General features: G+C 42.1%; 2 protein-coding genes across 5 annotated transcripts; both read right to left on the bottom strand.

Moving 5' to 3' along the window:
• Nucleotides 1-3,795: 3,795 nt before the first annotated feature.
• ier2a (immediate early response 2a) lies at nt 3,796-4,844 on the bottom strand. Its single transcript, XM_073494372.1, has one exon. The coding sequence runs from the start codon at nt 4,766-4,768 to the stop codon at nt 4,247-4,249; it is 522 nt and encodes a 173-aa protein (XP_073350473.1). The 5' UTR covers nt 4,769-4,844; the 3' UTR covers nt 3,796-4,246.
• A 4,850-nt stretch (nt 4,845-9,694) lies between these two features.
• On the bottom strand, nt 9,695-26,143 carry nacc1a (nucleus accumbens associated 1, BEN and BTB (POZ) domain containing a). Of its 4 annotated transcripts, none has more exons than XM_073494587.1 (8): nt 25,966-26,143; nt 20,213-20,371; nt 19,542-19,808; nt 17,982-18,633; nt 17,642-17,812; nt 16,752-16,857; nt 16,466-16,563; nt 9,695-14,262 (listed from the first exon to the last, which is right to left on the bottom strand). In XM_073494587.1, exons 2-8 carry the CDS (start codon nt 20,336-20,338, stop codon nt 13,952-13,954), a joined length of 1,731 nt encoding a protein of 576 aa, XP_073350688.1. In that variant the 5' UTR covers nt 20,339-20,371; nt 25,966-26,143; the 3' UTR covers nt 9,695-13,951. The 4 variants fall into 4 exon arrangements, with proteins under 4 accessions (XP_073350688.1, XP_073350687.1, XP_073350690.1 ...); XM_073494586.1 differs by lacking the exon at nt 25,966-26,143 and adding an exon at nt 25,326-25,697; XM_073494589.1 differs by lacking the exon at nt 25,966-26,143 and adding an exon at nt 25,326-25,697 and having other exon boundaries at nt 18,003-18,633.
• Between the last annotated feature and the right edge of the window lie 230 nt (nt 26,144-26,373).

The raw sequence follows: 26,373 nt of genomic DNA, 5'->3' as shown, positions 1-26,373 counted from the left end.
TTCGACTGTGTGTTTGTGCGTGCATATGTGTGTTTGCGTGTGTGTGTGTGTGTGATGTCAGTATCCCCCTGAATGAAACATGCAAAGTCCCCCAAACATTCACCATCCATCTTTGTGTCTATGCTGCAGTGAAATCCACTAACACGCTGATTAACCACACAAAGTCTTCAAAAAGCAATGTAAAGCCGCTACTGAGAAAAAAAAAAAAGTTTTTTTAAGTACAAAAGATTTTAAAAAAAGGAAAAAATATCTAGTTCCAGAAATGCATGTGCTATGTGCATGCCACACCGTGGGTTAACAGTCATCTTCAGGACATAAAAGAAAAAGCAGATTAATGAATTCAGAGGAATTAAAAAAGATATATAAATAGATAGATGTTTTTAAAAAGCAACGTTTCCTTTTTTCCTTCTATTTTTGAGAACAAAAAAGGTTAAAAATTACAACAAAAAAAAATGTCTAAAGAATAAAAAACACAAAAGAGACTTTGGTGAGAGTCAGTCTCGTTTGTTTCCTTCTGTTTCATGGGGTTGAGGCACAACACGACCATGTTCAGGACACCACGAAAAAAGAACTGTTTTTAATGAAAAAAATATATATATACAAAGAAAAGAAAGTACAGTTCAGAAGACGGTGTGTTCTCCCTTCTACTTTTTGTGGGGGTCAGGGGGTGCAGGAGCTGGCCAAGTCTGATGATGTGCTCATTATAACTGGCTGTGGAACCTTTGATCTCTCACTCACTCCCTCTTTTTTCTCTCTCTCTAACTCTGTCTCTTTCACACTCTTATCTGTCGCACTCTCAACCTGTCTCACCGCTATTTCTACCAGTGCATTTTGTAATTCCAAACAGAACTCTTCCTAAAGAATAAAATCCAGAGAGAATGCACACCGCGCTGCCTCATTTCTTGTCCACATTATTGCTTCAGTCTTTTTACCTGTGAGGTTGTGTGTTGTGTGTGTGTGTGGCTCATATTTTTGGCTCGAGGGTGTCCTGTGGATGCAAACAAACGAATGTTACGTTTAAATTCAGGCGACATCCACACTGATATGTTTTCAGTTTAAAACGCCTAACTTTTGGTATGTTTGCACCTGGTGTCCACACCACTCCAACGTTTTAGGACCCATAAAAGGTGACTTTTGGAAGTGATGACGCAGAGCCCCTTTCTGATTGGGTCTTATAAGTCACGACAATACAACATCATGTGACACTTTTCCAAAAGAAAACACACTACTTTAGCCCGTATTAATCTATTAGCCTTGACTACCGGGAGTTAATTCGACACTCGTAACGAATTACAGGCGTTGCTGACCTTGTTGTCCATCCCAGCAGCTGTGGTGCAGTTAAATTCTGCATTTTATCGTGCTTCTACACAGGAGGCAGGCAGGTCATTCAAGCCATCTGCGACAGTTTGCATGTTCAGCGGTGCTATCAACCGTATATGGAGTGCTGCTTTCTTTTCTGTGGTTCCAGAGGATTGGCGGGAAAACGTTTGTGTTTGCTACTCACCAAACCTCAGTGTATGAATGCTTGAATGTGCATTGCCACCGCCTGTCAATCAGTGGAATAGTGTGAACCATTGGCAGCAAGATGATTGACCGATTATTGGAACATGTGGAAAATCTTCTAAATCTAAATGTAGTGGAGTTAAAAGTACAACATTTGCTACTTGTACTTAGTTAAAGTACAGATATCTCAAAATTGTAAGTACATTCCTTGAGTGAATTTGTTTTGAGTTACATTCCATCACTGGTTATTCAAAATTTTGACACTTACATTTTCATTTTAACTGGAAATCAATTACAAGTTTTAGTTACCTGTCTGTTTGATTACCAATAATCAGTATCAGCCCAGAAAAAAAAACATATCAGTGTATCCCCACATGCCTGAGTCAAAAAAACGAGGGTCAACACAAAAATCTGCTTCATGGTGTTAATGGGGTTCAAAACTTGATGGATATTTTTGGGCACCTTGAGGACAGTAGATCAAGCTTCAAAATCAACACGAGCATATTATCACCCTTTAAAGTGGTTGTATGAGTAAACATACAGCTGACTACACATCCCGCAGACAGCAGTGGTATCATTCTCTTGGAGTTGTATTTCTGTTCAGCTGGAGAATGTTTTAGCTCTGTTTGACCCGCTCCAAATGGAAATGTGACTCCACATAGATGCTAAATGCCCCACTGTGTTCTCCAACTTCGTCTGTCTGCCGTTTGGCGCTGGGCAGATGGAGTTTGCTAAAAACAGCTGCCTGTTGTGACTGGATAAAGGGGTTGATGACAGTTGTGAGACTGCACTAAAGATTACAGTTGAAGGCTGCAAAACCAATAAGCTGTAGAAAACTCTCTGCAGTCCTGTGAGACACACCGTCGAATTGGATGATAATTCTCTGTATGCATGGGCGAAATGAAAATTTCATGTCAAAAATAATCCTAGCCAAAATAACTGTGATTCATAATACCATAATAACCATCAAAATATGCTTCAAAAGTCTTAAAATGGCACTAAAACACACTGAAATCACTTCCCCTTGCATGCTTTTTAAAGTTTTGATGATGGAAATTCACCATGATCAACCTTGTATAGTTCTGTGTGAGTCGGTCACTGTGAGCACCACCTTTCAAATATTTGACCCATCGTTTGTATACAAAGATGCATTAGTGCGCCATTAAATTAAACCCATTGGGCTGACGAGGGGACGGCGATGTAAAATGACAGCAGTTGCTCTGAGTGGCTTCACCTCATGTGCATTACAATTCTTTCTCGCTCGGTTTCTGTGATAGCAGGTTTGAAATGTACAGTATATAATATATACTTAGTCATGCAGAGGGCGTGGATGTGTCAGCATATTCACTCACACTGAGCGTGTGTGAGAGACAGCAAAACTAAAAAAGGAATGAAAGTGTTTTGAGTGAGCGCAATACACTCACACAAGAAGGCGAACAAGTGTGCGCGTTTGTAAAAATGTGTGTGGCATGTGTATTTTCACAGGCATGTCCAGACGGTTCCGGTCACCCTCCCCTCCCTCCCTGTCCTGTGTGTACACAGACAGGGTGCTCTGGTTTCAGCCAGATGAATAAGCAGCACAGTTGGGGCCCCACACAGGCACTTCCCCCCACATTCCTTCCTCTGTTTTCCTGGGTCAACCCCCACCACCTCCTCTCCGTCCTACACTGGTGTGTCCCTGCTGCACCACCTCCACGGCCTAGTTTGATATAAAACCAAATAAAAGCTCTTATTGTCTTTACACGTAGCCCATTCTAAAAATGCCAATCAATTAACCTGTGGATTGAATGAGTTTTGAAGTTACTGGATTTAAAGATTCAACTTCACTCCCGTCTCACTCTGTTGCACTGTTATGACCCACACTTTGAATTTTTAACCTAACCTTTTGCCCCCTGCCTACTGGACCTGAACCAATGACTAATGTCATTACAATATTGAGGCCACAAGTGAAACAACTGAAGAGCCTGTGGACCCTGATTGTTCCCAGTATACGGCCAGTCAATGGCTTTACAGCCTCCCCCCCTCACTTTAGACTGCAATCTCCTGAATTGTCCCTGCTTTTGTTCTGCAAATCAGTGTGTGGGGGTGTGAAGTTGTGGGGGAAGGAGGCACAACTTCTTCACACCCAAGCCAGTTTCCTGTCACACACACACCCCCACCATTTCACAACAACTTTCATGAAATCAAAAGGCATGTTTCTTTTCAGTATCATGACTAAGACATCACACATAGCCCTCATAATTACATCCCAGCTTTCCTCTCTCCTTGTTAAAAAGCACACACCACTCCAGATGAAGTACAAAAGTGTTTAATAAATACTGAGGTAGTTGTATTCGTTGGATGTTTTTACACTTGAATTCATCACAACACTTCTCATCTCCCGTCAGCGCTCACACAAACATACAATGTCATATTTTGTTGAGTCGATCTCCTCAAACAAACTTGTGTGAAATGTTCGTGAAAGCAGCTCATCCACATGAAGCGACTCCTTCAGTTCCGCCTCTGGCCGGCTGGAGTCAGTCAGTCCCTGAGCTGAAGCCAACATGTAGGCCAAAAGTCATCGGGGTTACGACACACTCCTAAAAAAACCTGCCCCGGCTTGTTCAGAGTCGTGTTTGGGGCTTGTGGACAGCACTGTCCAGGGTCTTAGTCCCAAATCACCCTTGAAGGGGGCGGCTTTGAGGTGCGTTCAGGCTCCCAGGCCGCGTCGAAAAAGTTTATCGCCTTTAACCAGCGCAGTGTTTCAACACGCTGCAATGGCTCTGTGTAGAGGCATGGAGGCTGGGGGTGCTCCCAGCTCACTGCTGCAGTTCACATAGTCTATCAAGACGGCGCTCACAATGAGCTGTTGAGGGGAACTCGCCTGCTCAAGTTTTGCCTTCTTGCACGGCAGAAAGTCCGGCTCCGCGGCCGCTTTGCCCCGCCTTTTCCTCGAGTGTTGAGCCGGGCTGCTCGGGCACTGGTTCTCCTTGTTCTCCGCGCCGGTGAGCAGCTCCGAGGGGGAGCACACGGCCTCCTCTCGGGGTAAAGTCCGAGGCTCTCCGGTGGCGGGCTCCGTGGTGTTCTCGGCAGTGGAGTTTTGTGGTTCACAGTCCTGTGTTTCTGCCGTCGACTGGGCCGCATGGTACATGTCCCGGGCGGATTTCATCACCAGAGTCAGGAGGAGGCTCCGGTGGAGGCGGAGACCCCCTCGCTGGGTGCGAGAGCTGTACAGTTTCCCCAAAGCCACGACCATGATCCTCTTGGCCTCGTTGCTGACCTCCATGTCACTGCTTGTTTTGAAACTAGTCCCGGACAAACAACCAGAGGGTGAGAAGGTTTGTAGATTCAGTCCGTCCCCTCTGACTTCACACAGAGACACAACACAGTCCGGCCCGGGGTGCAGGACCAGTACTTATCACCTCGTTGACGTCACTCGCTCAGACACGTCATATGAAGGCGCCCCGCCCACTGGCCTCATACACAGTCTGCTAACTGAAACAGCCCTGCAACAACTGGTGAGGCAGCTGTGGTTATTTCAATCAGCAGGGACATAACTGTGCACATACCAGGGGTGGATGAGGTATTCACATTCTCTAAGTACAAGTACCACAATGTGAAAATACTCCACTGCACGTATCAGGGTATTATCAGCAAAGTCTACCATAAGTATGAAAAGTAAAAGCACTTATTCTGCAGTAAAATGTTCCCTGTTATTGTCGTATTATTATGTTATGGATTAATGCATAAATGTGTATGCTGCATTTTTTTTGCTGTATATGTTTAAGGTCGAGCTGATTTAAAGGGGCCCTGTGTAGTTTTGGAGGAGAAATTCAAACTCAGAATTTTAATATTTACAATATTTATGAGGTAATAATACAAACTCAGAAATATGTATCTTTTCCATAAGTGAATAAACAAGCTGTTCTCAGAGGAAAATAAGGTCCCCAGAACACGGTTTGAAGCTTGAAAGGTGGCAGGGTCCGCCACATATAAACAAGGTAAAACAGTATGAAATTGTGTTGTCCTTTAAGGTCAGTTTGTTTATTCTGTTTATTCAGTCATGAAAACAAAAAGAGTTTGTTTATTTAGTTTGTTTAGGTATGAGATAAATCAGTCAATGAAGATCTTTCTCTTTTGAATCAAATGTCTTCCCCAAAACTACATAGTGCACCTTTAACTACTTTATATGCTGTTGGGTAGTTTAATCTATGGAGATGCATCATATTGTCCAGGATCATCATATTTGTAGAATCACTCTAAAAAAAAAAGCAGCTATTCCAGCTAATCCAATTAACAGGGGTTAAATACTTAAAGGAAAAGTTCATGAAAATTCAGTCACTAACTAATCAGCCCCATGCTGATGGAAGGTCAGGTTAAGTTGCGTAGTCCAAACACCTCAAAACATTTCTTGAGCGTCATGGCAAACACATAGCGTTGGGGCATTCTCCTAAACAATAGTAGAAACCAACATAAAATGACTCCATACAGGTAGCGTGGCATAATTGAGGGCCCACAATCCCAATTTGATTTGAAAAGATGTTATTTACACCCACGACGCGCGGCCATGTTCATGCACCCACTTCAGATGCTTTTAGCTTTGGCAGCTACGGTAAAGAGTTTGGCTTATAGTGGGTGTAAATAATGTCTCTCCAAATCAATTTGGGATTTTCATTTTTGGGTGAACTTTTTCCTTAATTTAGCTTCAGAAAGAGGAGAACATTTTTCCAACCCATCAAACACGTCATCCTTCAGTTTATCACAAACCACCACATTTGGAGATACATGACATTTACTGGACATGAAGTGTATAACAGTTTGGGAAATAGGCTTTTTCACCATCAATCCTACAATGAAGAGGAGGAAGCACTGAAATCTAACCTCACAACAGCTCCAAAACTGTCTTATTTGCACAATATATAACATTAGAAGAAAAAGAAGTTGGTGGTGGTCATTTAATTCTTCAATAAGAGCTGCTGGATTGCTGCACAGAGACCCAGACAATCTCTTAAGCACATTTTTATTACATTATTTTATCATACCCAAGAGCCATGTATTATGGCATTTTATGATTTATCTGGCTATATTTTATCAGCTAACTCCCTCAAGAAAATACCATCAACCTGCCTGTAAATGTCATTTCTATAGTTTTTAGGTTACATAAACAGGTTACCACATGTTGACAGCTCTGGACTTTGGACCAGCAGTTCCTCCCACCTCACAGTACTTTTCCAAAGCTAGGTCAGGCATGCATTTGTCTGTCCTTGCATCGGATATCGGCTACAGATCCTCACTCTGGTCCTGGCTGTACTTTTGTAAATGTGTTTGACTGCTGCTTTAATATCCAACGCCGAATCAGACAGTGCAGTGCAACTTCTCAGGGGCACAGTTTTGCATTTAGCCGTTCAGATTTGTTAATGTAGCCCACCACCTCCATGAACGATGAACCAAAATAATGAATGGGGTTCAAGCTGTGTGCATTTTTATGTTCAGACTCTTGGTGCAGCTTTAAATGGAGTCAGCCCAGTCACATGCAAGTCATTTGTGTTGCATGCAAACAAAGCCATACTGTGTTGTTAGAGTACCATCGATTCCGTCTTAAGAGCATTGAACACTCTTGGCTCGGTATGACAAGGCAAATAATGTTTATCAGGCACGCTAAGGACCTGCTTTTTAACTAATTCAAATAGTGAAAATACATGTCAGGCATCTCTAAACGTTTAAGGACACGTTTCAGAATGATTAACACGTTTTAAATCGACCATAATGTATGTGTTTGATGAGTCAACCCTGCAGCAGGAGAAGTCTAATCTGTGAAAGTTATTTCTGTCTGTGTTTAGTCTTTCTCACACCAGGGGAGAATACATGCCACTGCTCTAGTTATCTGGAACAGTGAAGAAGGCAGTACTGTCTCTGAGCTCCTGTCTCACCCATCCCCCCAGTGTGTTGCTTCCTTTTGAAGAAAAAAAGAGAAGGGGGAGGTGTAGGTTAACAGACAGATGCCCATATTAAGCACATCCTGCTCCTGTGGCACATGCAGAGGAAAACCCATGACGCCAGTGGGAGCCCTTGTTTCCTGAAGCCATTTAAAGTAACAGCAGCGAGGGTTGCGTCATCGCTGCTTCCCTCTGCCCATATATGGCCAATGGAATCCATTCCAGGATGTATCACCAGCAGAAGCTGCATAGATATGGCTACACTGAAAGTTACACATCGATATGACAGCACAGAACTATACATTTTGCTCTCGAGCATCAGTTTGAGAGTGCGTGTCAGATAGTTATTGTAGAAAGAGAAAGAAAGAGAGGCCTTTTGTCCAGGCTGCCCTGAACCTCCAGAGGAATTTGTGGTATGCAGGTGATTGTGTCTGGGGTGGCTGCAGTTCAACAAAAACATTGGCTGCAGAGGGTGAAAGCCTGTTTGCATTTTTTTAAACATGCTGTAATAGTCTGAAAAAATGCACTTGTCGATGTGGAAGGAACGCATCGAAGTCAGTGGGAGCCATGTGAAAGGAAGTAAAATGAAATGCTCGTGTTGACAATGACAATAAATTATCACCTTTTTTTTAGTTGATCAGTCGCCTCTTTTAAAGATACATTCTGATTTTGTCACAGTGACCAATAACATCCCAAAAAAGATATGAATGAAATAACATTTCCTCCTCCTGCTGATGTTTTCCACTCCGCACAGTTGAGTGGTAAGTTTCAAATCATCAACAGAGGTGGAGGGAGACTTGATTTTGGTTTCCTTTTCAGTGCAGTAACAAGATTTCATCCAGTAATAGATTGAAGAGTGCCCTCCTGTGGTTGCATTATGGAACTGATTCGCCCTGAGGCATCGTGACACTATTACTTTTAACCATCTTTTGAGCTTTTTATTTCTCCAGTCTGAATCAGGTAATGTATATTCTGCATTTCACATATGCCGGCAGTAGATCACCCCTCTGTCAGAGGAAAGCCAACTTAAATTCTTCTTCCCCAGATGGCACTAACATTAGGATTGCAAAATCTTTCCGCTTTTCAAATTGCTGAGATGCCTGTGCTCCACATCTGGAGAATTATGTAACCACTGCATTGGACTGCAGTGGACTCCATTCAAAGATTTTCTACCTTAAACCGATATTAATGGACATTAAAACATTATAAAAAGGCAGACAGAAACAGATCGCTACATGTTTTTGGAGTCATGTTGATCCACCAAGAAGAGATTTTTGGTTATTTAACCAATTAAATGTTTGAATTTCGTCAACAGCTTTTTGTTTATTTACCTGACAGCCATTTGTTTATGGTGTATACTGTATGTTTGGTTTATGTGTGTTTTAATTCTCAGCAGTTGGGCTCAAACAACATCCTGAAAGAGGCTTAAAGGTTACATCATAAGCAACTATCTTGACTTCACACAGAGATAATTAGTTTAATTTTATTATCAAAATATGGATTAATGTAGGTTTAAAAGTCACTCTTTCTTGGTTATAGCATTATATATTGTTATGTGATGACTGAGTTGGCAAAATAGTGGATTTTGAGTGAGTCATACTGTATTTTCATCCTTTCAACACTGGGTGGTGCACTAACAGGGGAAATTAAAAAGATAACTTGGTTCTGCTCTGGGCCATGGTGGCCTGCTGGTGAGACAAAGAGATATTTTAAAGGAGGTCATGCATGAACAGAAAAGGAAGAGAGCGCCACTGGTTCAATTCATACAGGGACGTTGGTCTAGTCACAATTACATCAGAAAAAAAGTGTGTTTTGTAGCCTTACATATACTCAATTTGAAAGGAAGTTGTTTTTGATTCTTTCATCTGAACCACCTTAGATAGAAATGGATCAAGCCTGTTTTTGATATAATTAAAATTGTCATAGTGCTAAAGTTAATGATGGAAATTAATCATTGATTCAATACTTAATCATTTTATAAAAGGGTCTTTCCTTTGAGGAAAGCCTTATTTTAACAGTCTTTGTATAAAGTTGAGTTGTGTCATTTTCTTACAGAGTAGAATATGAAACATGGCCTCATGACACAGAAAGCAAGTATGAAAGCAAAACTACAGAAGAAAAGGAAGGTGTGGGGCGATATGTTCATAAAGCATGAAAAAAAAAAAAACTGGTCATACACAGCGGCCTCCAGGTGTGAGTACTGAAGAGTGCATGAAGAGGAACATTCAAGAATGCGAAAACAAAAAAAATATAACCAGTAAAAAAGGAGTCAGAGAGAAATTGTTACAAATCTTTTATTAAGATATTCATTATTTAATCCATTTGGACATTTTCTCTATGATTTGTATTTATTTATTTTACAGTCGTTAATGTGCAATTACCTTTGATAATGTTGGGTCACAGTTACAGGGCTTTCACAAAGTTATTGGCACTTGGAACACAGAAAGAATAGGATGAGCAGTACAGGATGTCCACTGGCGCTACAGGGTTACAGAGGGTAAGGAGCAGGGGCAAAGACATGGGGCAGACCAATTACTGCACGGGTTGTGAAGAAGCGCTGTTTCTGGGTAAATATTATACCTCATGCTGCGAGTGCACAACAAACAATCTGACCTCTATGTGTGTGTCTATATATAATATACAGTATTTATCTATACATGTGTATAATCATATTTATATATGTACTGTTTAGTGACAAAAGGTTCCCCATGCGGTGCCACACCTTATCCATTCAAGTGTGTAGGTCTACATATTTTGTGAGGTGTAAACACATACGTTGAAAAGGTACAGATATTACAATTCAGAAAAAAAAAGCGTTAAAGCTTTCTATTCTCCAAAGCACACAAAGTAAAACACAACCACACTCATACGCCTTACTGCACATGAAGATCTGTGCCAGACGGTTGTGAGTGAGGGACTTTCTGAACATAGAGTTGGCCCTGAAAGCGTACTGTAGGTAAATCCCCTGACACATACTGTAACCACAGTTACTTGACTAGACAGGCCCTAAACCTGTGTCTCCAGGCTGGGCTCATGAGGTGCAACAGCAGGATGTTCTGACTGGGTTAATGGTGCAGTGTGGACACTTTCTGTGTTGTGAAAGAATCAATGCTGATTCACTGGTGATATTTCAGCTCCATTAAATGAGTCAGAGTGGAGTCATTCAGTAGTTCACTGTGTTACATGGTTCCTGCAAGAAACTCATTTAAGGCCTTGTCGTCACTTTTAAAGCTACTTTATTATTTTTTTAAATTTCATTTTTAAGTCTGATATTTTGGTTTTCTATGGGAAACTCACTGTTTTTACAAGACTGCACTTGGTAATTATACTCTGGCTTCGCCAATACCTCTGTGAATAACACCTGAACAGTAATTTGGTTATGCGTAACACTTTATGGTAGCCATCATTGATACATGGTAAATATATGTAAATCATAGTTAATTAAAGGTGTACTATGTAGTTTTAGGAAGAAGTTTTAATCAGAAGAAAAGGATCTTCATCGACTGATTTTTTTTATGCCTCAACAAACTAAATAAACTCCTTCGTTTTCATGATTGAGTAAACTAAATAAAGAAACTGACTTTAAAAGGACAACAATTTCATACCGTTTTACTTTGTTATATTTAGTTAATAGTTATTTGACTGTTAAACAGTTAAATGCTTTATAAAGCAATTGTTTATTGTACAATTGCAACTGATGTTTACAATACTTTGTAAGTGGTTAATAAATCTACAAACATTATCTGGATGGCTATTATAAAGTTGCAACTGATGTTTATATACCTTTACAATTAATTAATAAATGGTTTATTACGCAATTCATTGTTTTAAACAGTAAACCAACTATTGACACATGTTTAACTAACTATAAATTGACCATTTAATTAATGATGGTTATTATAAAGTGTTACCGGCTAACTGTCATACCTGTAGGCACGAAGATTGACAGACTTTGTGGACATCACTCCAAACGAGAAGCTACATTTTTCATATAGTTCAATTTCATTGCTAGATTGAATATCTCTTGGTCCTTTTATTGTACACAAAGCTACAAATCTGGTGTGGATTTATTTTGAAAGCCTTTCAAATCTGAAATGAAAAGTTTTCTGTGGGAGTATGGTAACTTAAATGCACCTGGCAGAGGCTAACTTTAGTACTGTCATAATAATAATTAAAAAAAAGGTAATTTGAGCTGTGTTGAACTTGTGTAAACTAAGCTCACTTAAAAGCCACAACGCAAATAATACAAACATATCATAATTAAATTTCTGCCTTGCCTCTCTCTGAAACATGTGAATAAACTCTTGGAGGTGAAACATGACACCAGCTGCATGATGGACAGGAAGCACAACAGTCTTCAAAGATACTGGTGAGGTAAGTGGGGGAGGGGTGCTCGTGTGGCATCTACAGTCAAAGCTTACTGAGGTTTTGTTGTCATTACCCATAACGGAATACTTACAAGGTACTGCATTTTTTGTTCTGTTCCTAAACCATCAGGTCAAACCATCTACATAAACTCATCTATATAATTTTAATCCATAATGAAAATAGGTTGAGCTGTATCTGTCATGCTTCTAATAAGATTGACTCAACTGCCTTGAGTAAGAAGCATTTACTCCTCATTTATACTTCCTTTGTCTTCAGAAAAAATAGAACCTTTTCAGAAATCAGTCGTCTGTGAGAGCATTTCAGGTTAAGAACACATTCACACCACCTGCAACAGGAATAAGGAACCCCCTGTACTGACCTGTCATCTACAGGTCCACGTGTGTTCACAAAACTTCTGACAAACAGAAACTTTCACATAAAAAAAAAAAAAAGGTCAGTTGTCGACATTTCATAATCAGATGCATCCAGCAAACAGAAAGGAAGAACACTTGGGATTAAACTCAACCTAACAGTCTTCTTGATTATTATTTACAGTAGGAGTTTGTGCCACTTTGAAAAACAGGCAGACATGGAAAAAAAAGACAAATTACACCTACAGGGTTTCAGTTGCTACACAACGTTTTCTCAAAAAAGGTGCATGAACCACTGGTTCTTCTCATTAAGGTGCAGAAACCTCCACTCTACCTCTCATGGAAGGTGCAAAATTAAAGAGGTGGTGCATTCGATACATGGATAAACTACATACCCAAAGTTTCACACACACATGGATAGTACCATAAAACCTGTTCCTGCCTCCTCATGACATCACTGCACCCACCAGGCTTCTGCGATGATTTCAATTAAAAGGCACGTTCCATTATTCCATTATTATTTCCTTTCGCACTATAATGTCAGCAGTTTTTCAATAATTTCAGTACAAAGAAAAAACTAGTTGTCAGATCAATATAACCTTTATATCTCTACGAGTCGTCTTCAAAATCGTGGGCTGATGTTTTATCGAAGGAGGCAAGCGTTGCAGGTTCATAACCTAACAAGAAATGGTTATCATAGACAACAGTCAAGCCAGCTGAATCAAGTCTTATTATTCATTTTAAGCTTGTGAAGACAGAAGATGAAATGCTTCAAATTTAGCAGTTCAACTGCTCATTCCATCACTCCGCACTGTCAAATAAAGATAAAAATAAATGACTAAGGGTCCTATGATACGACTGCTTTATTATACTCCTTTTTTCTGCAAAAATAGCACTTTTCCTTATTTGACAAGACCTCTTTCAATAAAACATGAAGATCGAGATTTTAAAACAATCCCTCCCGCTCTCTTTGCTCACACCAATTTGGGCATGAGCACTTGTATAAATATAGTTTATCCTCTAAAAATATGACCATCTTTGATTACCTGTTGCCCTTAAATTTTCTTTACAATCATCTCAGTAAAAAGCTTTCTCCGTCTCTCTGGATCACTTTTCAGTTTGTAGATGGAGGAGAAACATGCTAAAACTCTAGAAAACAGAAGGGTGAGATATACTTCTTTGAGACACTGCACAGTGAAATACTCAGGTGAGATTCTCGGCTCTCAAGTAAGGTGGCGTGGGGCGAAGAATACTTGCAGGGTGATGAGAGGAAGGTGCGAGGGGAGGAAGAACAGGTAGTGTTGACTCATTTTGTTATCCTTTTTAAATTTAGTTCCTTTTCCGAGGCTGGAATACAAGTTGTCAGAAAAATGACCCTGACACTTACATTCAATATACTTGCCACCTCTTCTCCTAGCCTGTCCAACCAGCCATCCCTTCCTCCTCAGGCTGCACTGGCAGCTCCCCCCACCACCTGCATCTCAGGGAATGTATTTAATATGCAACAGTGGATGCGCTTACACACCTTAAACAGACAAGGAGAGGCAGGAGAAAACTTAACATCCTCTTACTCTCTCCCTTTCCTCACTAACTCCATTGTACAGTCATAAAGCAAAAATTGAAGTTTTCATGTCCTAGTTACATCAGGGTAACAGCAGCTGTTGCCCCTAGCAGTGTAGTACAGACAGTCAGATGTGAGAGATCAGCGTGGGCCAAAGAGTGAGGAGGCAAGCAGAACTGGGGAATACTGGTACGCGTGTCACCAAATTTCAACCTTCCCCCAGGACACAATGTTCAAAATAACGCTGCTCCGTCCCCGCCCACGCCCTGTAGCGATTCACCTGAAGAGCCGCCCGACTCCATGCCAGCACCGCCCGTGGCCTCCAGAGAGGCGGGGTCGAAGGCCGGATCCGCCCCCAGGGTGTCGTCCTCCATCTTGACTCCGTCGGGAAGGAAAGCGCTGTAGGCGTCGCTCTCCGCCATCAGTAGCTTCAGCTTGGGGATCCAGCTCTTGCGGACCACACGTCGGGCGTTGGTGCACATGTCGGCTGCGATGGCGTTCATCTCGCTCTCTTTGAAGCTGGTGGCAAAGTTCTGGCAATAAACTGGTGTAGAAAAGGAAGACAGCACAGTTAGGCTGATTTACTGTTATGCTGCAAGACAAGAATTAGTGTCATGAGGCAGACAGGAACCTGAACTACAAAAACAGTGGTCAGGGGAAATATTATGTTTTTAATGTTCACAAGACACAAGAGGAATGCACATTACTAAATGAGTAATGGTGCCCATTAATTCTGTACTTTATTAAATGCTGTTTTTATTCCCCATAGAACTTCACCTACGTACGAGGTTTAAGGAGGATTTAAGCAGTCTCAAGTATCGAAGCTCCTCCTCCTCACACTACAACACCTACAGTATTGATTAGGGCTGCGACTAGCGATTATTTTCATTGCTGATTAATCGTAAATTTTTTTTTGGATGAGCTGGTCCATAAAATGTCAGGAAATGCTTGATCAGTGTTTTTCCAAAGCCCAAGATGACATGCTCAAATATCCACAACTCAAAGATTTACTGTCAGAGGAGCAAAGACACCAGAAAAAGAAAAAAAAATCTGAGCTTTCAGTGTTTACACATGATTTGTTTAAAACTTTTCCCTTTTTTATATAAACACACCCAGACTACAGTAATTTCATCAAGGTCTGACATTCAATTTCACAGTAAAATGTTGCTATCTAGTGGTCACTGTGAGTTATAACCTAATGCTAATTATAAGTAGCAAGCACTTTTAACATTAAATCAGTAGGGCAGACTACTAGTGATTTAGTGTTCACTAGTGGGAATGATATTTCCACATGTCAAAGTGTCACTTTGTCTAGTTGACATGATAATTTAATATACTGTAAAACAATTTTAATATATTAAAAAATACATTTTCTCGTGTAAAAATTACATTTTCAACTAAACTGATTTACAGATATCTTTAATTTAATTATAAATATCATTAATTCCTCTTTAACTACTAAAAACAATGATTGCACATATCTACAATTGAATTTCCGCATGTTGAAAAAGGGTTGTGACTAGTGGAAATGTAACATCTCTTTTCAGATATCAACAATATGTCCAACATATCAACAAACCATTTCCAATATGTGGGCCTGATTGTACATCAAGTACCACGAAGCCATTGATCGACCTTTAAATAGGAAGTTTACCCCATAAATATTCAACAGATAAGCAGATTTATTTTGGATAAGTACATATGTAACTGAAGATATCAACAATGACATTTTGACTAGTGGAAATTACTTTTTTGATATCTAAAGTTAAATTCTGATTAGTTATAAATTGTATTGTAGATACCTAAAATATAATTGCTACTGATACAAATTTAATTTTCACTTTACTTACAAGTGTATTCCAGATATCTGAACTGTAATCCCAGATGTGTGAAATCAAATCATCTGACATTACATTCCTACTATTTACAATTCCAAGCTGTCAGTCAGAGCTGAATTTTCTAGAATTTATTTTATCATCAGCAAAGTCAGAAAAATTTAGATAACTGCAATGAACATTGCCACGAGTAGAAAATGAATTGTTGTTAGCAATAATTAACATTTTGACCAGTGAGAGCTGGAACTACAAATAGTGAGAAATACAGAGGGTACTCATTCTTATACGGTGAGTTTGAGAAGTCAATGGTTAAATTGGTTAGTTGTGATTAAAGAACATACTGATAATATATTTATATAGACAAATAATTAAAAAAACAATAGAGTTTGTGAATAGTTGCAGAAAAGTATCTCTTTTCCTTAAAAACATTATTATGATTGTGAATTAAGAATTTTAGATATGTTGTCAGGTCACTGCCCTAACATTAGCTAGCTAGCATTAGTAACATTAACGTTTGCTAGCTAGAGTTAGCATCATTAGCAACGTTGGCTAGTGCGACAATTTGGCAACCACTTCAGGAAGCAGATGATTCGAACAACAGCGGCGTTGTGATGTGAATACAATGGAAGGGGGAGATGGAACGCCACATTTAGTGATAAAGAATCAACATTTTGACTAGTGAGAAATGAATTGCAGGTGGTCAAAATGACATTATGGATATGTTGGCTTGGTCAAAAAGCGATTGTTGATAACTACAATCGTTAATCATTAACTTCAGCGACACAACATGTGTGTACAATATGTTTATGTACAAAATGATTGCACAAACATCACAAGCAATCTTGTGATTGTGATTGTGTGTTTGCATGCTTGTGGGCAAACACCCACTAACAGATAAACATGTTCGCTCACATTTAACCGCATGCAGAACTCTGTTGTCCAGGGGCTTGCGGCTCGGGTCGTTGGTGGACGAGCGAATGCCTGTTCCACAGCTGTTGGCCAGAGTGTTCCTGATGCACCAAAATAAGACAGAGATTCAGAGAAAACAGAACAGAAGAAAACAAAAATAGTTGCTGTACCGCTTTAATGCCGGCAGATAAAAAAATACATTAATTTCTATATTCAAACAAAGCTTCTGCTAACGTCACATGAAACACTTGCAGAAATAGACCCAGACATGCAGACAGAAGGAACAAACCTGTCAAAGAAGGCAGCCAGCAGCCTCCTCAGCAGCACCTTGTGTCTGGTCCCCGCGCTCACATGACAGTTCATTAGCTGGGCTCGCGATATATACACAGATGTACCTGCAAAGAATACAGTAGAGATGAATGAGCCACCAAACATGACTGTTTCCTTGACTCATTTATTGTCTCACCTAATGGCATGTTTGACCTGTCATATACTAGATTTACTGGAATGGAGGATTTGTTTACCCAGTGACAAGATGATTCATCTCAAACATTGGAGCTGTAGGTGTGGAGTGAAGAGGCTGTGCTTTAGTTTGGTTTTCACTTCTTTGCCATCTTCCTTCTTCTGTTTTGTTTTTATTTTTCAGGTTTTATGTTAAATTTACATCTGTGTCAACTTTCATTACAGGTATTATTTACATTCACAATATATTTTTTTTTTTCTCTTTTTATTCTATTATTAAACTCCCTTACAACACTGGTGTATGTTATCTCCCTCCTCATTTTTTTCCTTCTTCATTATTGTCTGTCTCTCAGTCACACGCGCACACTATATTGGAAGGTATGTAACTCGGCCTGTAAGTTAACACAGACATTGTCACAGGATGTCCTTGTCATAAACACACTGAGTCAAATGTGGTTAACTGCCACATAATCTGCATGCCAATGTCAAGCCCAGTCATTTGAGGACAGCCTCTTAGAAATATGTGTATACAGACTCCTGCCATTGCCCCTAGAATCAACTAATATGATTATACTGATGATTATTATGATCATGATTATTTTGTTATTCAAGTTTTTATGTTTCGAATATAGATTATTAATATATCTTCCAAATGAGCTTGTAAGGAGTTTCTGTGAGCACACACGCACAACAAAACGCCCACACATACTAACATACCTGAGACTAATTCTAGTTTCTCAGCAGGGTCTCCTTCCTCGTACAGTTTGGGATGACAGCGGTTGCCTATCTGAGCGATGAGTTCTGCGGGGAGACATGTCAGGTCTCTGCCTCGCATCCGACCCCGTGTCTCCGTGTGGTCTGGGAGAGCCTCAACACGCTCGCCAGCAGCTGGAGAAACACAGTAGTGCAAGATTAGAACAAAATGACATTTCCCCACACAGAGAAAATATAGTGCATAGTACAATGCATGCTAAAACCAGAAACATTATTAATAAATCCATAAAAATAAAATGGGAAATATCAACAGAGAATGCAAAAATGTCTTGCAGGTACATGCCTTCTGTCCTATGTCCGTTACCTGCAGCTCCCATGTTGAGCATGCTGTACATAGTATACATATTGCAGATTTGCCTATACTGCTCTTCAGCACTTTCATCAGTTCCCTCCTCCTCTTCTTCATCATCATGGTAGCTGATGGGTGAGTCACTAGCGTAGGTGCTCAGGGTGCCGGGGCTGGCGCCCTCTGACATGCCGAGACCTGCTGCAGAGCTCCCGTTGGTGCCCACGTTGCCAGTAAGCCCGCCACTGGCCACCATACCCGCCAGGCTGGTTGCGGTGGCACCCATACCCATGGCCAGTCCGAGGGCTCCGGGGCTCTGAATCGCACTGCCCCGCACCGCCTCTTGGGAATAACGAGCAGCCTTCCTGGCCCCCCCTCCGCCCCCTGAACCTGCTCCGCCTCCATCTCGGCTGCTGCCGCCCTCCCACAGCCGTTTGGCTACAGGAGTGCAGACCACTGAGTAAGGAGTGGCTGCCTCTGGCTGGCTTGCTGGCTGCTCTGTCTTCACTCGTGATACCAGAGAGAGCGGCGTCATGCAGGAGGTCGGCCGGGCTGCACCGTTACTGGTTTGCGTTACAGGGCTCTGGGGCTCAGAGGGTGGGGCCTCCTCAGCTTGAAGGCCCTGGGAGTCGCAGCTGGGGGAGGAGACCTAAAAGTGAATGTATACATCAACTTTGGGTCAGCATACATAAACACAGTGATTAACCAACAGATATAGGTGAAGTCTCTAGTATGTTGCCATGCTAGTGGCTAGGCTGAAAGATGGTCAGTCTTTCAGTCCAACACTTGGGCCGGGTTTGGACTACAGAAGTTTGAAAATCCCAACTGATTTTAAAATCAGGTTGCACCTTCACTGGGTAACATGAGAAAAGTACTGAGACAATGGTTTGAGATGTGTGCACATAATTAAATTGTCATTTTACTCAATTTACTCAAAAGGTCAAGGCCAATATCTTATCGGCAGATATCAATCATATGCTGATATCATCTAGCATCCCTAGTTGCTTGGTAACACCGTCCGCTGCCAAAGGATGTCACTCTCATTGGCTGTCGTGGTCCCGCTGGGAAAGTACTTACGAAGTCATGCAGTTAATTTAAGATTAAACATGTTTGAAATTATTGGGCTGCCCAATTACTCGGCCGAGCAGTTCGAAGGTTTAAACCTGAATCTGTAAAACCATCATATTACCAGATAATCTGTGTAGAACATTGGTACCTACCATGACCCAGACCTGATTTCTGATTGTCAGGAGGGGTGAATCAGTGATAAATTAGCCCAAAACTCCTGTAGTCTTAGTCCTGATTTAGATATCTCCAGAACCATTGGTTCTGAAAATATCTGAACACATCATATATTTTAGAGCTGTTCCAACTGATATAGACACATTGTAGTTTGGGTTTTAATACGACCAGATAAACCCTAACAGTAATTTTGGTAAGTTTGACCTCTTCCACTGCACTCATCGCATGGAAACCTCAAAACCACCTTTTCCTATTTCACAAACACAAATACAATATATGATAATATGTTTCTACTGACACTATTTCAGCTTTTACCTTGAGGAAGAATTCCGTGCCTTTTTCCATGATCTGTTGGATCTGCAGGAAGCCGGCAGTATACATGAGAAGAAACTGGTCTCCCACCGTCATGCTGAGACGGCCTGTGTAGCAGAAAGCCAAGATCTGTTGGAAGCTCTGGGGCTGGACAGCTGATGGGAGCTCCACTACGGTTGGGCACGTCTCATTGCTGCTACCACCACCACTATTGCTGCTGAAAAGGTCCCGGAAATAAGAACTGCTGGCAGCCAGCACGGCTCGATGTGCCTGAGACAAAAGCAGATAAGAGGGCGTCCCATTAGAACGTTTGAGAGTAGTGCTGATTTTGAATATATAATGTGAGACTGCTGCTGACATCAAACCAAAGAATCTTAGGTCAGCTCTTCTAAGCAATGGGCTTTTGGTGAATGAATTTACTCTGTGTTCACTGATATGGAGACAGGGTCGGAAGACATTCTCATAAACTCATATAAAGATATGTTTAAGGCTAAATATCATTCAAATTGTTCTGTTACAATAGTTAGACTTATTTTGAAGTACGCTGGCACTCAATCTTCCATGCATCATGATGGCCATGAAGCCACAGGACAAACTGTTTACACCCCAGCCTTGACTTTCAATATAAGCGTAATTTCCATTATGAAAACTATAACAACTTGTCTTGTCAGTACCTTAAAGGCGTGGCCCTTGACCACCACGGAGACGTCGCAGTAGAGGCCCTGCAGCCGCTGCTCGTTCAGACACTCTAAAACATTGTTGCCAAAGTTTGGGATCGCCATCTGGAGGGTCTGGGCCATGGTGCGCCTACGCACACCACCAAAGGGTCTTGTCTGGATGGAAAGAGAGGAATGACACAATTACAACACGTGACAGAGTGACACTCCATCGTCATGTAAACGCAGGTTGTTAACACGGTTCAACTTCAATTGGAAGCATCAGACTGTTGCTGCTTGCACCTTTCCTGTGAACACATTATTCCTCAACAGGGGCTTGATTGTAGTGTTGATTTTACACTGGATATTTGCTTTAAAGGAGACCAGTAATCCTTTTTGTCCACACCGACGGGGGCTCCCCTCTCCCACAGAAACACCTCGTCAGTAGTCTCACCAGTAGTCCATGACTTTATGACTTCACACTAAGTCACCATGTCACATATTTGCATAATTTATCCCTCGTGGCTAGTTTGGCAAATAAGAATTAATTAAGCACAGCTGCTCTGTTGTTCTTAGTGGTGCTGGCTCAGGCATGTGTGAGCTGACAAATCAGAGGAGACTGGGTATCCATGTAGGAGGGACCTTAAATAGACAGGAGCTCAAATAGAGCGTTTCAGACGGAGGGGGACAGCACTGTACAGTATGAGAAAACAGATGTGTTTTTTGAGCATTAAAGCATGTAAACCTATTCTAGTAGTAATCCCAAATAAAATAAAATATAAACTTGAACTTGAAAATGAGCACGTCTCCTTAAAATGGGCTTGGAACAAAAAAGAAAGTTGTTTTGTTGTTGTTTTTGCTCGTCCCCAGACCTCTGGGAGCTCCATGAGCTGGAGGACTATGTGAGATTCATATATTAGCTGTAGATTAACCCAGATAGTGACTCATGTATCACCTTGTCTTTACACTGCTGAATCCCTGGTCATATGAGCAGGGTTGTGGTCTTTATCCTGTGCTGTTTCTGTGAGGAGGTCTACTGTTACAAGGTTATGTTAGAAGACCAAAAGCTCACAGAAAAGCAGACCTAAAAACAAAACAGGTGAGGAATGTCCACTAATGGACAAGAAAATGGCTGACAGTCTTTCGCTGGGACAAACATACACTAAATCTAATGGAGGTCTAGTTTTTTTATTAGGGCCAAATCCTTCACAGAGAAATGCCTCTATTCGAGAGAAAAGTAGTCCAGAGTATGAATTATTTCCCTTGGCATATTTAACTGACACAGGCCGCAAATATTTCTTCACACAGTCCTACGGAAGGCTTTTGGCAGGCTCACACAGGACGTTGATATTTGAAACAAAGTTTTGTTGAAGCTTCCGTGGATAATCTACACTGCATTAATCCTATACGTCACTTCAGCCTTGCAGTGGTTGTTATTGCCAGGAGCAGGCTCAGTGAAAGCCTTTTTTATTTTCTTGCCTTCTATGAGCTATAAAATCCTGGTGTCCTTAGATAACTGGGTCATGTTCTGTTATTCTATGTGCAGTGTGTGTGTGTGTGTGTGTGTGTGGCCTAAACAAACACCACATAGCATGTTTCCATTCACTTCTCTAAACAGTCAAAGACAAACATACCCCCTTACCCTGCACCCTCTCTCCAAGATTCCTATATTATGCCTGTAAATATTAAAGAGTACCAAAGTCCCCTCTGCTGTGGAAATGCAGGCGGCTTTATTGCTTGAGTCTGTAGGACAGCTTCGTGTTCAGTGGCAGGATACGTAAAGACACTGCAGATAATGTGCCACATATGTTCTTCTTTGTTTAAGAATGTGTATATATTAACTTACTCTACAGAACAGAGTGGGGAGGAATCTACTTTACTTTACTATTCACTTTAGCCTTTAACTAGCTATGACTTTCCTCATACAGGCCTGAAACGTGTTTGCGCTTTGTCTTGCACTTATTGACGGCAGCACTTCTTTTAAATCCTTTGCTTTTATCATATTTTTACCATTATTATTATCAAGTAAATGTACTTGGCATTTAAAGAGCACTTTTCTAGTCCACTGACACTTGTCACATTCACACAGGCTGCCATGCCGACCTGCGACAACACTTCCAATCGAAAAAACGCTGCCAGATATTTCTATGCTACGTCAGTCACACATCGATGGAACAGTTATCGGGAGCAATTTGGGGTTCAATGTGATGCCCAAGGATACTTCGGCATGCGGCCAGGTGATCCCGGGTTCAAACTGCCGACCTCCTGATTAGTGGACGACCCGCTCTCAGTTGTTTGGTCGATCAGTTGTCTCCCAAAGATAACGTCTTAAATGTCGTGTTTGGTCCACAACTGAAAGATATTAAGTTTACTGTCATAGAGGCGTAAAGAAATCAAAACAATATTCCAATCTGAAAAGCCAGAGTCAGAGAAACCAAATAATGATTATGTAATTAGTTGCCCATTAATTCAGAATTTGACAACTCATCGAGTAATCGTTGCAGTAAGTGTCTCTTATTCTCCATCTTATTTTACATTATGGCATTCTCTCCCTGTTATTAAGCACATCCATCTTATTTTTACTATTATCATAAAGTGGGTTTGATTTTTCATCATATTTGACATTAATTGGCTGAGTCTGTTTTTATGTTAAATAGTAACTCCACCAACTTTACACATTAAAGAATGTTTACATGTCTTGGGGAGAACCACTTCATGAGTGGAAAAAGTAGTATAAAACCTTTTGAAGCTGCATGTAAACTCATAAATTGCCTCGAGTGATGTCACTCTGCAGCCCAGTTGCATTGTGGGTAATGCAGGCACCAGGTTTGGAAAAGGAGGAAGAATGCATTGGATAAAAAGGGGATATCTCTGGTGGTGCTGTATCGATTTGGATAATTTGTTTTTAAACTGTCCAACAGTGCTTTAGGAGTGCAATGCTAGAACCTAACCTGGTGCCTACATTACCCCCATGCAACTTAGCAACTGTGTGGCATCAACGAAGGCAGTTTATCAGATTACATGCAGTTTCCTCTGGAGCCACAAAAAGCTTTGTACTACTTTTGTCACATGTGCAGTTGTATGTGACCTGTTAACACACTTTAATGTGCAAAATTGGTTGAACTGCCCTTTAATTCTATTTCTTTTTTATGTCTGAGTTGCATTTCTTGTATGAAAGGTATGTATACAAACAAAGTTTATGATCATTATATCACTCTTCAGTATTGGGTCATCACATGTATAAGCAGTATGCAATATGCCCTCTGTACTCAAAGCCACTATATAACTGCCTAAGCATCAGCAAACAATAAAACAGATGCCTTGATAAGCCCATGTGGCTTTTTCACTGAGTATAAACCTGAACTCAATGCAGAACACAAGTCATATGTCTTCTTACATTTATTCACAAATGAGTAGGTCTGCAGCGTACAACAGTGTGCACGCATAGCTGGGGCAAAGCTACTTTTCACACGGATGCTTTACCACTTAAAAGTGTTGCATGAATGCATGCTGCACAAACACACAAACACACACACACACATAGCTAGATAGATGCCAGCAATCTCTGATAATGTGAGAACAAACTGACTGAAGCTCGCCCTGTGAGAGCCATACAACCAACTTTGGTGTGACTGACTGATGAGGGCTGGAGTGAGCCGCCCCATCATATCCAAAGCCTTTCATTTGGGACCTCGCCAAGCTCCAGGGTAAAGAGAAATGCTCTCTTTGTCTCTGTCTCACTCAAGCTCCCTCTCCCTCATACTAAAACACAGATGCGCACACACAAACTCAAACAAACCCACAAAAGGCACACTGACTCACACACAGACATTAGACAATACTGCTTGTTTACAGTTTGGCGAGCCGCAGTAAGCACACATGCGTGCACATAAAGACACACAAACACAGGGCTGAGAGCAGGGTGTGTTTGCACAGTTTGTCCTGACAGTGAGAGAGAATGTGGCTGTGTGTCTATGTGTGTGTGTGTGCTCATGTGTGTCTTTATGCACCAAGGAGGGGCAGTGGGGCCTGCAGAGATGAGAGGGATCATCTCAGGTCCTTATTCCATTAAATATATAGAGCACAGCCATGTGAACGAGTGAAATTAACCCGAGCTCACCCTGTGGCTGAGATCTCACACAGACCAGCCTGGTGAGGAAAGTAGGTCAAAACATACTCACAACATACTTAAGACCTTAGACTTTTCATAGTAAGCCTTGAGAATGTTTTGCCTGCATTGGAAGGGGCTTATGGTAAGTTATGATGGGGCAGCTGTCAACATATTTCGACACTTTACTGTCTGACTACTTTCCAGTTCCACACTGAAAAAAACAGCATGGGCACTCACACAGCTATGTGAGTGATTACTGTGGAGTCATTGGTGCAGCTGGCACACAATGCATTCCCTCTATAGGCATTTCCTGGTTCCCATGTGCCCATGCCTGCATGCCTGCGCTGCTCTTACCAAGACAAGACATACAGTATGTACAGGCCTGATTCGTGCTGATTCTTATATAACAGGGACACCCTGGATGTGAAGCAGCACTCACACAAACACACACCAAAAAAGCTTCTAAACTTCTGAACTCCGCATTACTGAGTCGTTGCCCCGCGAGTGCAGAAAGTGTTTAAACGAAAAAGGATGCCGGATAATGGGAAGCAGATAAGGAGCTCTTTAACTCACCGGGGTGACCGCTCCGTGTGCCAGTCTACCCGCCGGGAGTGCTCCCCTGTCTGCTGGCGCTGGCGCTGGCACCGGAGCCGGGAGGGAGGGGGGGCGACACAGGATGGCAGCCAGCCCCGGTGATACCCGGGTGAGGGCGACGGTGTGTTACTGTTTACGTGCCGACGAATGCTACTCAAAGTACATTAATGTGAGCCATCTTCGGCGGGCTAAGCGGTCACAATTCGCCCCTCTCCCCCTCCTGTGGCCGGCAGCGCTGAAATGTTTGATGCCCTCTCCCATCCGCAGCGGGCCTCTAGAGGTGGCTAATGGCTAAGCTAACGCTACTGTTAAATATTTTGGGTTCGCCCCGGCGCACCATCCACCTCATGCACACTCAGCCCCAGCTGCACAATGTCACGCATTTCCGCGATAGTAGCACGCTCAGAAGATAAACAAGACACTTACTGGCTGTGCGGACGAGGTAGCTGTGCTGCGACGCCGGTTGTCAAGCCCAAATGTTGCTTATTTAAATATTTTGGTGATGGGGGAAATCGCTCCCCCTGCCATTCTCCATTCTACCGACATCAACAGGTCATCCCAGGACACGCAGCAGCTGAGGGCGAGCCAGACGGAACCAGTGCGGCACGGAGCGGGGGGTGGGAGCACAACAAGGCACAATTCTTTATGAGCGACGCTCGCAAAGAGCTGCCGTGCCAATGAAAAAAAGAAGAAAAAAAGAAAGAAAGAAAGACAGAAAAAACTTGACTGCCAATATTCACATAAATGAGAGAAGAGTCACATGAAATTAACCGTTTCACTACGAGCACCACTACGTTTCCTTGTTTTGATTGGATGGCGCAAAAGAAAGTTCAGGACTGTGCCAACGCGGACCCATCCCCTCTCAGCCTATCCCAAACTGTAACTGTCCCGTGTCGGCCGGACCGTCCATCAACCCAGATCCACTCCTCTAACTGTAAGGGCACCGGCACGGACCCCCCCTCCCCTCCGCTCATGCCTTCCCCCCTCCCCCTCCGCCGCCGCCGGGTCCTCAGACGACCCCGGCCAGGACGCCCCGCACATCGGCGGACAGGCTGAAGACACTCACCCCCTCGCTGGGAAGTTGATGCAGAGCGTCGGTTCAAAGGAGGAGAAGCAGCGCTCTCTCTCCCCGCTTTGCCTCGCTCCGGGCGGCCATTCAGTGTGAGCTAAACGCCGATAGCAGAGCCATCGAGGGCGGTACAGTATCCCAGGGGATTGCGGAACACAGAGCCACTGATCGCACGGCGCAGCAGAGGAGGAAGACAAGCATGACGCGCTCGTCATTCAATCGCATGATCGTTCCGAGCGCAGCCTCAATTTGGGGAGACCTATCCCACGGCGTGCGCTGTTTGCGCATTGGCACAGCAACAGCAGCAGCCTGCACAGAGAAACTCACTCTCTCTCTCTCTCTCGTCTCACTCCCTCTCCCTGCATATGAGCGATAGAATTGGGAAAAGTAGGCCGTGTGTGTGTG

This window comes from Pagrus major, chromosome 23 (genome assembly GCF_040436345.1).
Source record: "Pagrus major chromosome 23, Pma_NU_1.0".
NCBI lineage: Eukaryota > Metazoa > Chordata > Actinopteri > Spariformes > Sparidae > Pagrus > Pagrus major.
Note: the sequence above shows the minus strand (reverse complement) of the source record. Positions and strands in the feature narration are given on the sequence as shown.